Source organism: Propithecus coquereli, unplaced genomic scaffold, assembly GCF_000956105.1.
Source record: "Propithecus coquereli isolate 6110/MARCELLA unplaced genomic scaffold, Pcoq_1.0 Scaffold127, whole genome shotgun sequence".
Lineage (NCBI taxonomy): Eukaryota > Metazoa > Chordata > Mammalia > Primates > Indriidae > Propithecus > Propithecus coquereli.
This window is the reverse complement of record NW_012136858.1, coordinates 6,983,985-6,997,010: the sequence shown is the minus strand read 5'-3', so window position 1 is coordinate 6,997,010 and position 13,026 is coordinate 6,983,985. Positions and strand designations below refer to the sequence as shown.

The following is a 13,026-nucleotide window of genomic DNA, read 5'->3' as shown; positions in this document are numbered from 1 at the left end:
ATACACACTTGGGATCGAATCCTTTAGGGTAGAAAAAGAATCAAAACCTGTAGTTAACTTGGTTATTTGCAGTGGTAGTATGTCATCCTGCGTGAGACTGACGTCAGGCAGATTGAATGCAGAGGGGTGAGAGAGAGAGAGAGAGAGAGAGAGAGAGAGAGAGTGTGTGTGTGTGTGTGTGTGTGTGTGTGTGTGTGTGTGTGTGTCTGGTGTGTTAAAGCCCTACTCCCAGAGTATGAAGTGAGTATGAAAGGCACCACAGCAACCCCTGGATCTGTCAAGAATGTACCTATTTTTAACATGCCGGATCAAGTGTCAGCACTGCATAGGAGATGAGGAAGAGGGTACCGGTCCCATGAATGGTAAAGGGCCCTCTGGCGTGTTTACAATACAGCTGTGCATTCCTAATGGCCCTGCCACTGCCATGTCAGGTAAAGTTTTCTTTGCTCGTGATGGATGGCAGAGAACTCTTTAGCAGAGGGAACCAAAGGAGCTGGGAGGAGGAAAGGGGAAGGGAAGAGCAGAAAACAGAGAGAAAAAGAAACACGCAGCTCCAGAGGGACGTAGCCTGTGCTTTGCAGTTGCTTGTGTGGATAGAAACCAGATGGTAAGCTGGAACACCCGCTTGGCTATCTGAGGAGCCAAACATATGGTTAATGGTCGGGAGAAATAGCTTTCAGAGCCAGGGCTTTGCTGACTGCTTCATATTACAGATTGTTACAGTGTGTCATTACATTGCCAACCTAAGTGCTTAATACCCACTGCAGGCACTGGGCATACACTTACAAGAAGGACTTTTAGCTCTTTGCTGGCTCTGAATGGAGAAGTGACATCATAGAGAGGCTGACAATGTCTGGTGTTGGAGGTAGGGAGAAGGGTAATTTTGTAGTGGAAACAACATTTTTTTCTTTTTTTTTTACAAGCCAAGCCTCACTCCACTGAACTTTACTGTTTTCTGAGAACCTTTTTAAATTAGACTGATTCCCCCCCATCACACATACACACACACACACACACACACACACACAGAAACATACACACACAGGGTCGTTCTAAAACCGAAATCTACAACCCAGGCCACGTCCCCCCACTCCAGTGGATTTGACAGCCCCCTGTTCACCTGGAAGCCGCATCGCTGCACTCACAGGCCCCGCATTTGAAGTTTCTGTTTGGGGAGCTTTGGGCAACAGCAGGCCTGTGTTATCTAAGGAACTGCTGAGCCCATTCATCTGCTTTTCACGGCCCGCTTCCTTTTATTTTTAGCCAAATCCGTCAGGCCTGACAGGCGGGTAATTCGAGCCAGAGAAAGGGCAGAGCTCCAGGTCCTTTCCACAAAGCAATTCTTCTCCTCCCTCCTGGGAGGGCTCCAGACTTGGCCTGCTTCAGGCAGATGGATTTGTTGAGTCATGTGAGATCATTTACACAAAAACACAGTGAGGCAGTGGAAATTAAAAAAAAAAAGAAAAAAGAAAAAAGGGAGGGTGGGGGAGAGGAAAGAGGAGGGGTGGCCAGGGGAGTGTGCGCTGCCCTGCTGCTGCGGAGCGCAGGAATTTCGCAGCGAGGCAGCTAGACTGAGGAATGCCTAGAGTCATTTGTGTATAAGGTAATGTCTAGTTTACAGAGCGGGGCGGGGCCGGCTAGAAAGGCGCCTCCAACAGCTCGCCTCTATTTAAAAGAGGAAGGGGGTGTGGGGAAACTTCTTATAAAAAAAGAAATTGTAAAGCAACACCCACCAAACAAAGACCACACTGTTGACAGCGTTGGGTTCCAGTAGCGGTAAACTACCAACGGGCTGGTTTATAGAAAATGAGTTTGCTCTGTGATGTAATACAAGTTTGCTTTGTCCTGACGCCAGCATGACACTGAGGCAGCAGGGGAGGGCGAAGAGGAAAATTGGAACCGGGCTCTTGGTTAATGGTTTCCAGAGATTATTTAGCAGGATTTGAGTGGAGGGAGGAAAGTGGGAGATGGTGGAGAATTGCTTCGAGGTGTACCATAATTGTGGTAGGTAAAATAAAGTCATTACTATGGTTTCCTTGCTCAAGAAGAATTGAGCAATGACTTTGAAATGCCAAGTAAGGTATCATTTTTCCCTACCACAGTATTTATTTTCCTTTAGCTTCTGGAGCATTAAAAAAAAAGCCTGGCTCTTACATCATGGCAGACAGTATTAACGTTAGTGAATCAGTTTTGTTTACTGTTTATACCACAAGCCTTTAAAACATTCCATTAAAAAATTGTCTCCTGTTCATTCATGAACTTCTTGTCTTTCTTCTTCAAATTTGCTTACATGTAATAGCTGTGCTTAGATGGGGATTTTTTTCCTTCCTTTGCTGGAATAAAAGAGCTCAAAAGAGAATAATGACTGGGTTATCTCAATGTACATGCTTTTACACCAAATATAATGCACCTGTGCCATGTAGAGAATAGGGAATATTTGGAAGCAGAAACAGAAAATTAGAAATGGGGAGCATTTCAAAATACGCACCATGGTCATTTTCATTATGATGCATTTCTGCAATTCTGCATTTATTTACAACCCTACTGTGCAGCTGGGGTTTTTTTTAGCCACCCTAGAATGTAGGTCAACATCGCCGTAGTTCCTCATATTTTGTTGGTATTTTAAAAGTTGAAACATTTTACCATTTTTTTCTAGACCTAGATATACTTAGGTTACATGGACGGTTTTAGTAATCACGGAACTTACCTCGTAAAATCTTTCTGTTTATAGTCACCACTGAATTTTGATAGTTGGCACTCAGATCACATCCTGACCTGGAATAAACATGGCACTCACAACATTGCTGATAATACAGTCTCACACTGAAGCTGCTCCACTTTTTCCCAGGCCACTCTGATAATCTTACTCTGCGTAGTTAGAGGGCAGCTTTCATTTATTGTACTGGGGGAGAACTGGTAAATTTTTATGGTTGTTAATTGTGTACATTTTGGAGTCCCCAGACTGTGCGATATCAACATTATTTAATGTGATTATGAGTTGGCATTACTTTAAATCTACACATATCCTTGAGTGTTCCCTCTGCATCAGGGTTTCTCAATCTCAGCACAATTCGGCATTTTGGACCAGATCATTCTTTATTCTGGGGGCTGTCCTGTGCGTAGTAGGTGGCATCCTGGCCTCTACCCACTAAAATGCCAGTAGTGCCCTCTCCCAGTTGTGACGACCAAAGATGTCTCCATACATTGCCAGAAGCCCACTGGGAGGCAAAGTCACCCTGGCTCAGAACGACTGTTCTACATTCTTACTGTGGTTTAGAAGTTCACTCTCTACCTCATGAGCCAGCCACTCAGTTACTCATAAGATTGAATTAAAGGATACAAAATAATGTTTCACCTCCTGCCATATTAAGTGGGAATCCCAAGTTAGGTAAAGTTTTTCAAGGTGCAGGCAAGAGTATTTTAGGGAGAAATCTCCCACTAGAAGACTCGGAGTTCTGTTATGGCAGAACAACCTCTTGCAATTCTGGTCTTAGCAGGTGGAACCCCTAAAGGCTGCCTGATAGTGACTTTCCCAGAGCTGTTCAAGAGGAAATGGCCCGGCTTTCTGAGCCTAGGGATGTTGACATTAGCAGAAAGGGAACTTTTCATCAGGGACCCAAACAGAGAGCCTAGGCCCCAAGCTCACTGCCTTTATATCCAGTCCCAGAAAGGGGGAAAGGCAGCGGTGACAGTTCTTTCTTGGGAGCACAGCCGACTTCCTCCCCATCCCAGTGGCTGTGGTCTCGGAAGCTGGAACTCTCGTTAACAAGGAATGTGGAGCTTTCCACAGGCTAAGGCAGGCATAAATTTCCTCTGTTTGTTTTGTGAGGACTAGTGTCGACTGCTGTAATGAGATCAGAGGAGACCCCAGGGTCGGCTGCTGGAGCCGTTTTCTGTGGCTGTTCTCTTGGCTGCTTGCTGTTGGGGAATGCAGCGACTCCCTGCAGCCCGCGGTTGTGATGTGGTGAGGTGGTTGTGCCCTTGTTGCGTTTCTTGCCGCCTTTGCTTCTCTCATTCTACCAAAACATCAGTGTGCAGTCATCCACTTCTAAATCATGGAAAAGTTAACGGGAGGCGGATTCCTTTCCACAGAGCTGAGGACAGACTTAGTTGTGTATGAAGAGTGCAGCCTTGAGCAGGAAGGTGACCTGCTTCCTTGGGGTGACTTCCTGGACTGCTGATGCTGGCTGGAGGTAGGTTTTTCAAGGCCTGAGCTGCCCATAAGCCCTTTCTTACTCAGTGCCACTCTGTTATGAGGACGAGACAGGGAGCGAGTCACAGCAATATAGCTTATGCTGCAAAGGACATATTTCTGGCTGTAGCCTAAACGGCAGCTAAACGGCTACATATGGGACCTAAATGTGGCAGAATTGAGTTTAGGGAACCCCACACTGGACTTCCCTGGCAGACTAGTGTACTGAGCTGATGCAGCCTGGCCCACTTCTGACCACCCACCCAAAAAAATCCTAAGGTATATTGGATAAAATAGAATATGTTTTTGGGTACATGTAAGTTTTAAAGCAGGAAAGGGAAATTCTCAGGTGCCAGAAGACATTGAGTGTTTCAGACGTGGCTGTGGGCTCTAGGATGTAGGGGTTTTGGGGTTTATACCCACACAGGAACTTTTCTGAAAAGAGGGCAAGAAGAATTCCCCTCCCCGCCCCCCAGAGAATTTGAGCATATGTGTCTGGGGCGAGGAGCAGGGGAAGGAAACGCAGGGCCACGCTGTTTGAGTAGTCATGGGGTCTGCAGTCACACTACCTGCATGGTGGGGGAACTTCAGCTATTTTGATCCAGAAACTGGTTTGAGAGCATTGAAAGCCCTGAGCCCTGGTAAAAGCAAACACTAGATCCCCGTGGAGAGGTTTAACAATCCAGGATGGGGTTCCTCCTCTGAAAGAGCAAGCCACACTAAGGGGAAGCTGGTAATGAAAAGTACAGAATCTGAGCCCCGGGAAAGCAGAGGTTAACAGCGAGTCCCCGCAGTTGCTTTCCACCAGGGCCCGCCATGCCGAATAGGGCTTTCTTCTGGGGGTTATTAGTTTCCTCCTAGAGGAACAAGGCATCAGACCCACTCTGGCTATGCTAAGCACATGAGTTTCCGTTATAAGCACTAACCCCCATTAAGGTGACCACTCTGATTACAGCTTGTCCTCAGGGTCTTCTTGAGAATATTTAAATTCCTTAATTGGAAACCTTTTATTGGAGAGATAGCCGGTCCTTTTAAGCTTCATTAAAGAGATATCTTCCTAGTAATTTTCCTTGTCACTGCTTCCATTTCAGTGGGTCATTCTGAAGTAACCCGTTGGGCTGACTGTTGAGGTATTTCAGTTTCCCACCAAATCACAGGAAATGTGTTTGTCTGAATGATGCAGCAAACTCCCCCCCCCCACCCTCAGGAGAGGGAAGCTGAAATTGTTTGGAGGACTCTGGGATTCTTTTAGCATAAAATCAAAGAAACCCAGGTAAGTAGTAAGGCATGGTTGATACACCTTTGTCCTAGATGAATAATTCGTAATTCAGCCTTCTCAATCCAAAGTAGACAAATGGGTTAGGAGTTGCCTAGAACAGCCACCATATACTCCCCCTGCAGTTACATGCACCACTGGCAAACATCAGTTGAAAATACTAAAATTAAAGCATGATTGCTTAATTTATCAATGATGTGATAAAATCTCTTGTATTTGTTTTCTTCTGAGGTATGCAAAGATTGATGTTGCTAGTTGTACCCAGAGAGTGCTCTGCTGGCCTTGAAGTGATACCATGCTTCTTAAGAAAACAACTCTTTAGTATCTTATTCTTAATTTGGATTTCTAAAATATTTAACCTCAAAATATTCTGGCTAAGTGAGAAGTAGATATAGATATTGACGTTAAAGCATTAGAAGAGGATAGAATGAAAGGAAATAGGCTCAACTGGTGCCAGATTTAAGGAAGATCTTCCTAAACATTATAATTAGATTTGGGATATACTGAGTGCCTACTGTGTGTAAGCCAGGGGGATAGGTGCTGGGTATTTGGGTACTAGTACGAAACAGGCAAGAACTCTTCTCTTGCAATGCTTACAATCCGGTAGGGTGATTGAGAAGTAACCACCTCCCTGCAATTTAAGGCAGAATGAGATTGTGCTAAATGGTGTTAGGGGAAATGGAAGAGGGAACAGCCTCATCTTCTTTGAGCACTATATGCCAAGTAGTTGTCTTTTCATGTTACTCCATTTAATCCTCCAAACAATCTCAGAAGACATAAAGAATTTTCCCAGCTAGATGCTGTGGCTCATCCCTGTAATCCCAACACTTTGGGAGGCCAAGGTGGGAGAATCGCTTGAGGTCAGGAGTTTGAGACCAGCCTTAGCAAGAGCAAGACCCGTCTCTACAAAAAAAAAAAAAAAAATTAGCTGGGTGTGGTGGCGCACGCTTGTAGTCCCAGCTACTCAGAAGGATGAGGCAGGATTGCTTGAGCCCAGGAGTTCAAGGCTACAGCGAGCCTACACTCTAGCCTGGATTCCCCCCCTTCCCCCACCCCCTCCACTGCTTCTCCCAGGAGGCATTTTGGGAGTTTCCACCCCCAGAGATTTAAAGGAACAGAAAAGGCCTTGACTGACATGAAAGGTATACAACAGAAGACACAAACTGGCCAACCAAATCCAACTCCTATAGGATTTCCAGAGTATTAGCATAAATTGCCAGTATTAAAAAAGCAAATGACTCTACATAATCTCTCAATCTCTCTTTCTTGATTGTCAGAGCTGTAGGTGCATGTGGCTTGTTCCTACTTTGCGGGGGCTAGAAGGCAAGCCCCTCCATACCCCCCATTGTCTTATCAGGCCTGACCATTTGCTCATCTCATTCTTTCTTGACCCCTGTGGGCATCTGAATCTGTGATCCCTGGTTTAGATAGTCGCCCAGGCAAGGGAAGTGGGCTGGCCCAAGTAACCTCTTGAGGGCTCTTCCATATTGTGCCTTTAAATGGAGATAGTCCAAAGTCACTGAGATTGACCTTTTATAGTGATATCCCTGAATCTAAATGTTAAATATCCTGACTTACGATTTATCTAAGTATGGGAAATCCCTAGTCCATGTGCCAGAAGTGGCACGTGGTCCTTGGCCCTTTAACTGGCCTCTATTCCTCCCTGTGTGGCTCTCAGACCATTTTATTGTTGTTTTTGTTACTCGCAGTGTGTCTCTCCTTTATAATTTACAATCCTCCTGTTTCCTCTTCTTTATCACAATTTCCTATTGAACCACAACTCAAACACTAGTTAAAATTTCACAATATTAATTTTCAAATCACCTAGCCTATCCTTGGGGAAGAAGGCCTTCGGTGATGCTCCATGGGAAGACGTGCTCATCTTTCTGGCTTAGGACGTGTGTTTTCCATGATATGCTTCAAGGCAGGACCCAGGGAAGCAAAGCAGAGTGGCAAACGTTGTCCAGGCTCTTGGGGTGGAACCATGTTCTCATGTGTTTGCTGCCTCAGTGTAGGGATGGTGGGGACACCAAGATCCTGAAGAACCCGAGCCACACATCTGCTGTAGCTTTGGGGATGGAGAAACACCTGCAGGAAGCTCCTCAGGCTACTCTGCTAGGTTCCTCCTGCCTCTTCTTTAAGAAGAAAGGAGTGAGCCAGCAGCTTGAGAGGTGTGTGTGCATTTGGGGCAAGGAACAGGGGTCTGTTTGTTCTGTTGCCTTTGGATTCTTTAACCCCAGCACCAGGCTCCTTATTGTGGAAGGGAGAGATTAGACTCTCTGTAATAAAGTGGCCTTACATGTATTCAGTCTTGGACAAGGATTCCAGTTGAAGGTTGTCAGGACTTAACTTCAGAGACATGTAAATTTCTCCAACCCTACATCAGGGCTATTTCTCTCACCTGTTCATTTGATCTCTCAAGCTACTAAGTCCTAGATTTTAGAGCATTTTCTCTAGACTCCAGAGCCTGCCCATCTTTTATTACTTTACTTTTTCCTTCCCTGCAAGCTCTCGGATCTGGCATTAGTCCTTTGCTCCGGCCCTCTGCTTAAGGGGCTGTGTGTGGTGGTGGGAAGGGGAGGGATAAGAATCCATTCTGCAGACTGGCCTCAGGGTGCAATATATCTAAATGCTGGCAAGACCTTTAACACTGTGAAGAGTGACCTGCCTGCTCTGGTTGGCCTGTCTCCCGTAGGAGTGCCTGAGCTACCAGCTTTGAGATACGTTACAAAAGACTTCTATAATGAACATCTTAGAAGGGAGAAGGGGCCAGGTGGGGTGGCTCACACCTTTAATCCCAGCACTCTGGGAGGCTGAGGTGGGAGGATCATGTGAGGCCAGGAGTTTGAGACCAGCCTGAGCAACATAGTGAGACCCCATCTCTACGAAAAATAGACAAATTAGCTGAGCGTGGTACTATGCACGTGTTTCCCAGCTATTTAGGAGGTTGAGGCAGGAGGATGACTTGAGCCCAGCCCAGGAGTTTGAGGGCAGTGAGCTATGATGATGCCACTGCACTCTAGCTTGGGCGATAGAGCAAGACCCTGTCTCAAAAAAAAGGGGTGGGAGGAGTGGGGAGAAAATCCCAACTCATTACATTCCATTCTATATTGGTTATAAATACCAGTTGCATTTTCAAGGGTCTAGACACAACACACACAAAAATAGCCCTTGACACTTTTAAGCTTCTCTTTAAAGTAAGGAAGATAGAATAAAGTGGGCTTATGCTGTTCTCACCATACCTCACATTAGCTGTGATCCAGGTAAAATAGGCTTCTCTCTGTGGTAGGTGGAGGTTGATGGTAAATAAATAGTGGTGAAACAGGTAGCTCCAGTCTTAAGTTTACTGCAGCTCCCACTTGCTGACACTGAGCCATGAGAGTGTATAACCCTAGAGAAGCCATAGGACGTGGAATTGTCACCAGGAACCTGAATCTCTGGCTCTCTTCTGTAGTGAGGACCTGGCTGGTGAGGGGCACTTGGCTGTATTACCAAACCTGTGTCTGGATGTCCTTGTTTGCTCACTTGCCCTTTGATTTTCTCCTTTCTTTTCATTTCTCTTTCTTCTTCTTACACTTACTCTGTCTCTACCTGTCTGCTTACACACACTTCTTCTACCCACCTGAAAAGCTGAATTACATTTTATTAACCTTTTAGAAGCCTGACGTTGACCACAGGCTTCGTTGCCTATTGAACCAACTCTGTTAGGGTCCACTGAGTGGAAGTTACACATTGGCTTATGGGTTTGATATTCTCAAGGCACCCTTTAAAGGCATCTGTACTTTCCTTTTGTTCAGTACTGGAAGAATCCAACTTCTTAAAAGATTCAGAAGAAACGTTAAATAATAGAATAAAAAGGAAAACATCCTTCCTTCCACCATGGTAACTCAGGTATCTTTGCCTCTAATGCTTTATATTCAAGCTGCAGTCTCTTTCTAAGCTGTAGATTTCTCTAAGCTTCTTCATAAACTGAATGGGTTGCAAAACAACCAGGTTTTCTCTCTTTCAAAGGAGATGGAAAGTACTTGATGGAACAAGGCCAGCCTGTCAGCTTGCTGTCCAGAAGCAAACTGACCCAGTTTCTAAAACTATCATCTGTTCGCTAAAGTGTTTTCTGTTATTGGTGGTCTTTGATGTTTGTGTGTGTGTGTGTGTTTTATTGGAGGGGGGTTGTGTTTGTTATATTTGTGGTCTTTGTACATGCTTTAATTCCATAGTATCTTGAAATGTAGTCCCTTCTAGCCCAGGGTCTCCTGCTGACGATGACATAACCGAGGAAAATCCTTTTACTTGTCTGTATCTGATTTCCTAATTAGGAAAACTACCACTCAGATTGATATTACTGTTAAATGGGAGTATTAATATAAAAGAGCATCATACAGTTTTGAGTACTATACAGCTGTATGATATTCTTAATAATATTTTTAAAAGATTTATAACCCTGGCATTAAAAGATTTTCCTTTTTAAAAAACCCCAAAGGTAGTCTGCAGTAATTATCAACATCATTTTTAAGAGTCTCTATCATCCTAGGCTCTGTGAATGAAAGAAAAGGAAAAAAAAAATCTATTCATAGTATTTATTAAGAACTTTCGATGTGACTAATATTTCCCTCAGAGGGTTTTAGTCTAACTTGGTTGTAGAACGACATACGCGAAAATGACATAGAAACACTTGGGGTAGAGGATGGGAGGGTCCGATAATCAGTTTAGTGCAAACTGTATACCCACCTTCTGAGGGAATGGGGACTGTGGCATGATTGGGGTTGGGTGGGGCTCCTCAGGGAAATTATGTTCAAGAATCCTTGTCTGTTCGTTATGATTTTCTAGTGCCCACCTTTCCTGTGTCGATACCAGTGTGTACATGTGAATGGAATTGTGACATTAGGCATCTCTGCAAGGCGTTTGGACAAGCTTTCCAGTGAAGTGCTAGGCTGTAGATTTTAAATGGATCAATACATATATTAAAAAGGAAACAACATGTGTAGAGTTCCACTTTAAAACTTAGAAGTTTATTAGCATCTGCTTCTGGAAATTCAAAGAGTAAAACTTACATGTGTAATTTTTTTCGGTCACTATAAGATCAATTAGAATTAGATATTGAATTTTCTTGACTTTGAACCCATGATTACAAAGGCGTCACGTATGTGTGGATGCTACAAAGTCAGGATTCCAGGGTCTCTCCATGTTGTACATCATCGTTAAAATATATTATTGCTATGACTGAATGTGGTATTTTCTTTGGAATCTTTGGTCTCAAATAGCCAGGGAATGATTTGCAATTTCCTTTATTTTCTGATTTGTAAAAGAAGTGTAATAATATTATGTTCACAAAATAGTAATGTGTGGGAGTAGGAGTTTATCTTTTGAAAATGCAAATTGCAAAATTATTTTCTTAGCAGTGAAAGATGTTAATGTGGGGAATATAGCTTTGGACTTCTCTGTGTCCTGGACTCAGCAGATGTGTCGTTCTCCAGTAGACAAAGACCAATCACTGAGGACTAAAGGTGGTTATGGTGGGACAGTGGGATTATGAGCACTTTTACCTTTTCCTATTGAACATATTCTGTATTGTTATTATAGTATGATTAAAAATAATGCATTAGTTTTTAAAAGCACTGCAGTTCCAGTTAAACCTCCAATTCCACTTTTTATAGGAAGGTTCAGATAAATCCTTCCTAGATGCAACTTGAAAAAGTAACTCACAAATCAGATAATTATAAGGAACCTTGCAATGTTTTGTTCTCTCAAATCCACCTGTAAACATCTTTCAAAGGAAAAGACTACAAATCTATTTAAGCAGTTGAGGTAATTTTCTTTCTATTTTTCCTTAATATTTGACAAATTAAGAACCGTGAAACCATATAATAAACTCTTTAAAATGTAGTTCCTGTGGATCAAAAACTCTATGTAAAGAATGAATAGCAAAGAACCTTATTCCATTTTGGGAGGAATAGGATCATTTGGTTCATTTGGCCCATGGAAAACTGACCTCCTGAATTCCCTTATGGTACACTGTCTCCCACGGAGCTCTGTGGAAGGTGCTACCTGTTGAGCCCTAGAAGTGATACAGTCAGGCTCCAGTGTTTGCCTTTCTGTTCCTTTGTTCCTTGTGGGCAGCAGGAGAAGGCACTGAGGTCTGGCACACAGGGGTGCTACTCACATGCTAGTTTCTTTCTTTTCCTAAAGAGGTCAAAGCCCAAACTAGGAACTCAAAGTCATTGGCCTCTCTGATTTATTAATCACTAAGTCCCTAGTACCCAGCCCCTTGTAAGTGTTCAAAAAATAGTTATTGAATGAATGAGTGTTCTTGTCCCTGTGTTTCTGCAGTCACTCTAACCATGTAATATGTAGCTTTTTTTTGGCCACTGATATGCCCATTGCCCAGTGTCATGCCTCGAGACTCTTGATTTGACTTTAAATCTGCACTGTCCAGTATAGTAGCCACTAACCACATGTGGCCATTTAAATTTAATTAAAATAACATAAATTGAAAATTCAGCCCTCAGTTACACTAGGCACATTTCAGGTACTCAGTAGCCACACCTGGCTAGTGGCTACCGTACGGGGGAGAGCAGACTTGAATCCTTGCCATTGTGGCAGCAAGTTCCCTTGGACACAGGACCGCTGGGTGCTGTCCTGAGCACCAGCTGATGAATTTCTTCTTCGTTTGTGTTCACAGTGCAGCTGACTGCTTCAGAAAGCGAGCACTCCAGGAACGAGGAGAATCTTCAAGAGCTGCCTCGAATTGTGACATGTCTGATCCCTTGCTCCCATCCCTGCAGCATGAACAAGGTAAGAGGTACTTTGGGGAGTCAGCACTTGTATGTTCTTTATGGTACCATGATTTTCCTGGGTACATAATGTCTTTCCGTGGTGTGAGGACGTTGCTTCTCCTGCCGGAAGCAGTCCAGAGGTTGGAGAGTTGTACGTATGACCCCCAGTAAGCAGGAGGGTCACACAGGAGCTGGTGGCCACTGTGTGGCTGTGTAGTCCTGCAGAGGTGTCATTTATGTTTGCCAGAGGCCTCTGAATGGCTGAAATACTGGTTTTTAGTATACCTGCGTTGGCATGACTATCAGAAGATTAAGGATCTGGGGCTAGACTTCCTGGGATTGAATATTGGCTCTTCCACGTGCTAGCTTCAGTGACCTTGGGCAAGTGGCTTAACTTCTTGGTGCCTCGGTTTCCCCATCTGTAAAATGCTAATAATAAAGGTACCTACCTCACAGGTTTTTAAGGATGAAATGAGTGAATTTGTGCTTAATATAATACCAGTGCTTAATATAGTGCCTATCCACGTTACAAGCACTTGATAAATATTTGTTGCTGTTGTTTTTGGTGTTGGGGCCACTATTGTCCCTCAGACATAGTTGCAAGAGAGTCTACAGTGTATCTGCAACATTTCCATTTATTTCCTGATTAATTCAGTGAGCAAAAATTGATTACCAGATGGGCACTCTGGGGATAAACAATGAATAAGACTTGGGTCATGCTTTCAGTAGACTATTTTGGGGAAATACAGCTAGTGTTCTAATGAGGTATGTGCCAGAAGCTCTGG

At 43.8% G+C, this 13,026-nt stretch overlaps 1 protein-coding gene across 1 annotated transcript in view; it reads left to right on the top strand.

The window, feature by feature from the left end:
* The first annotated feature begins 242 nt into the window (after positions 1–242).
* The window catches only part of BACH2 (BTB and CNC homology 1, basic leucine zipper transcription factor 2), a 253,260-nt gene continuing 240,476 nt past the window's right edge, over positions 243–13,026 (top strand). Inside the window, exons 1-2 of the mRNA XM_012638252.1 lie at positions 243–431; positions 12,153–12,260. Coding sequence (XP_012493706.1) covers positions 360–431; positions 12,153–12,260 — 180 coding nt within the window. The 5' untranslated portion in view covers positions 243–359. The remainder of the gene's footprint in view (positions 432–12,152; positions 12,261–13,026) is intronic.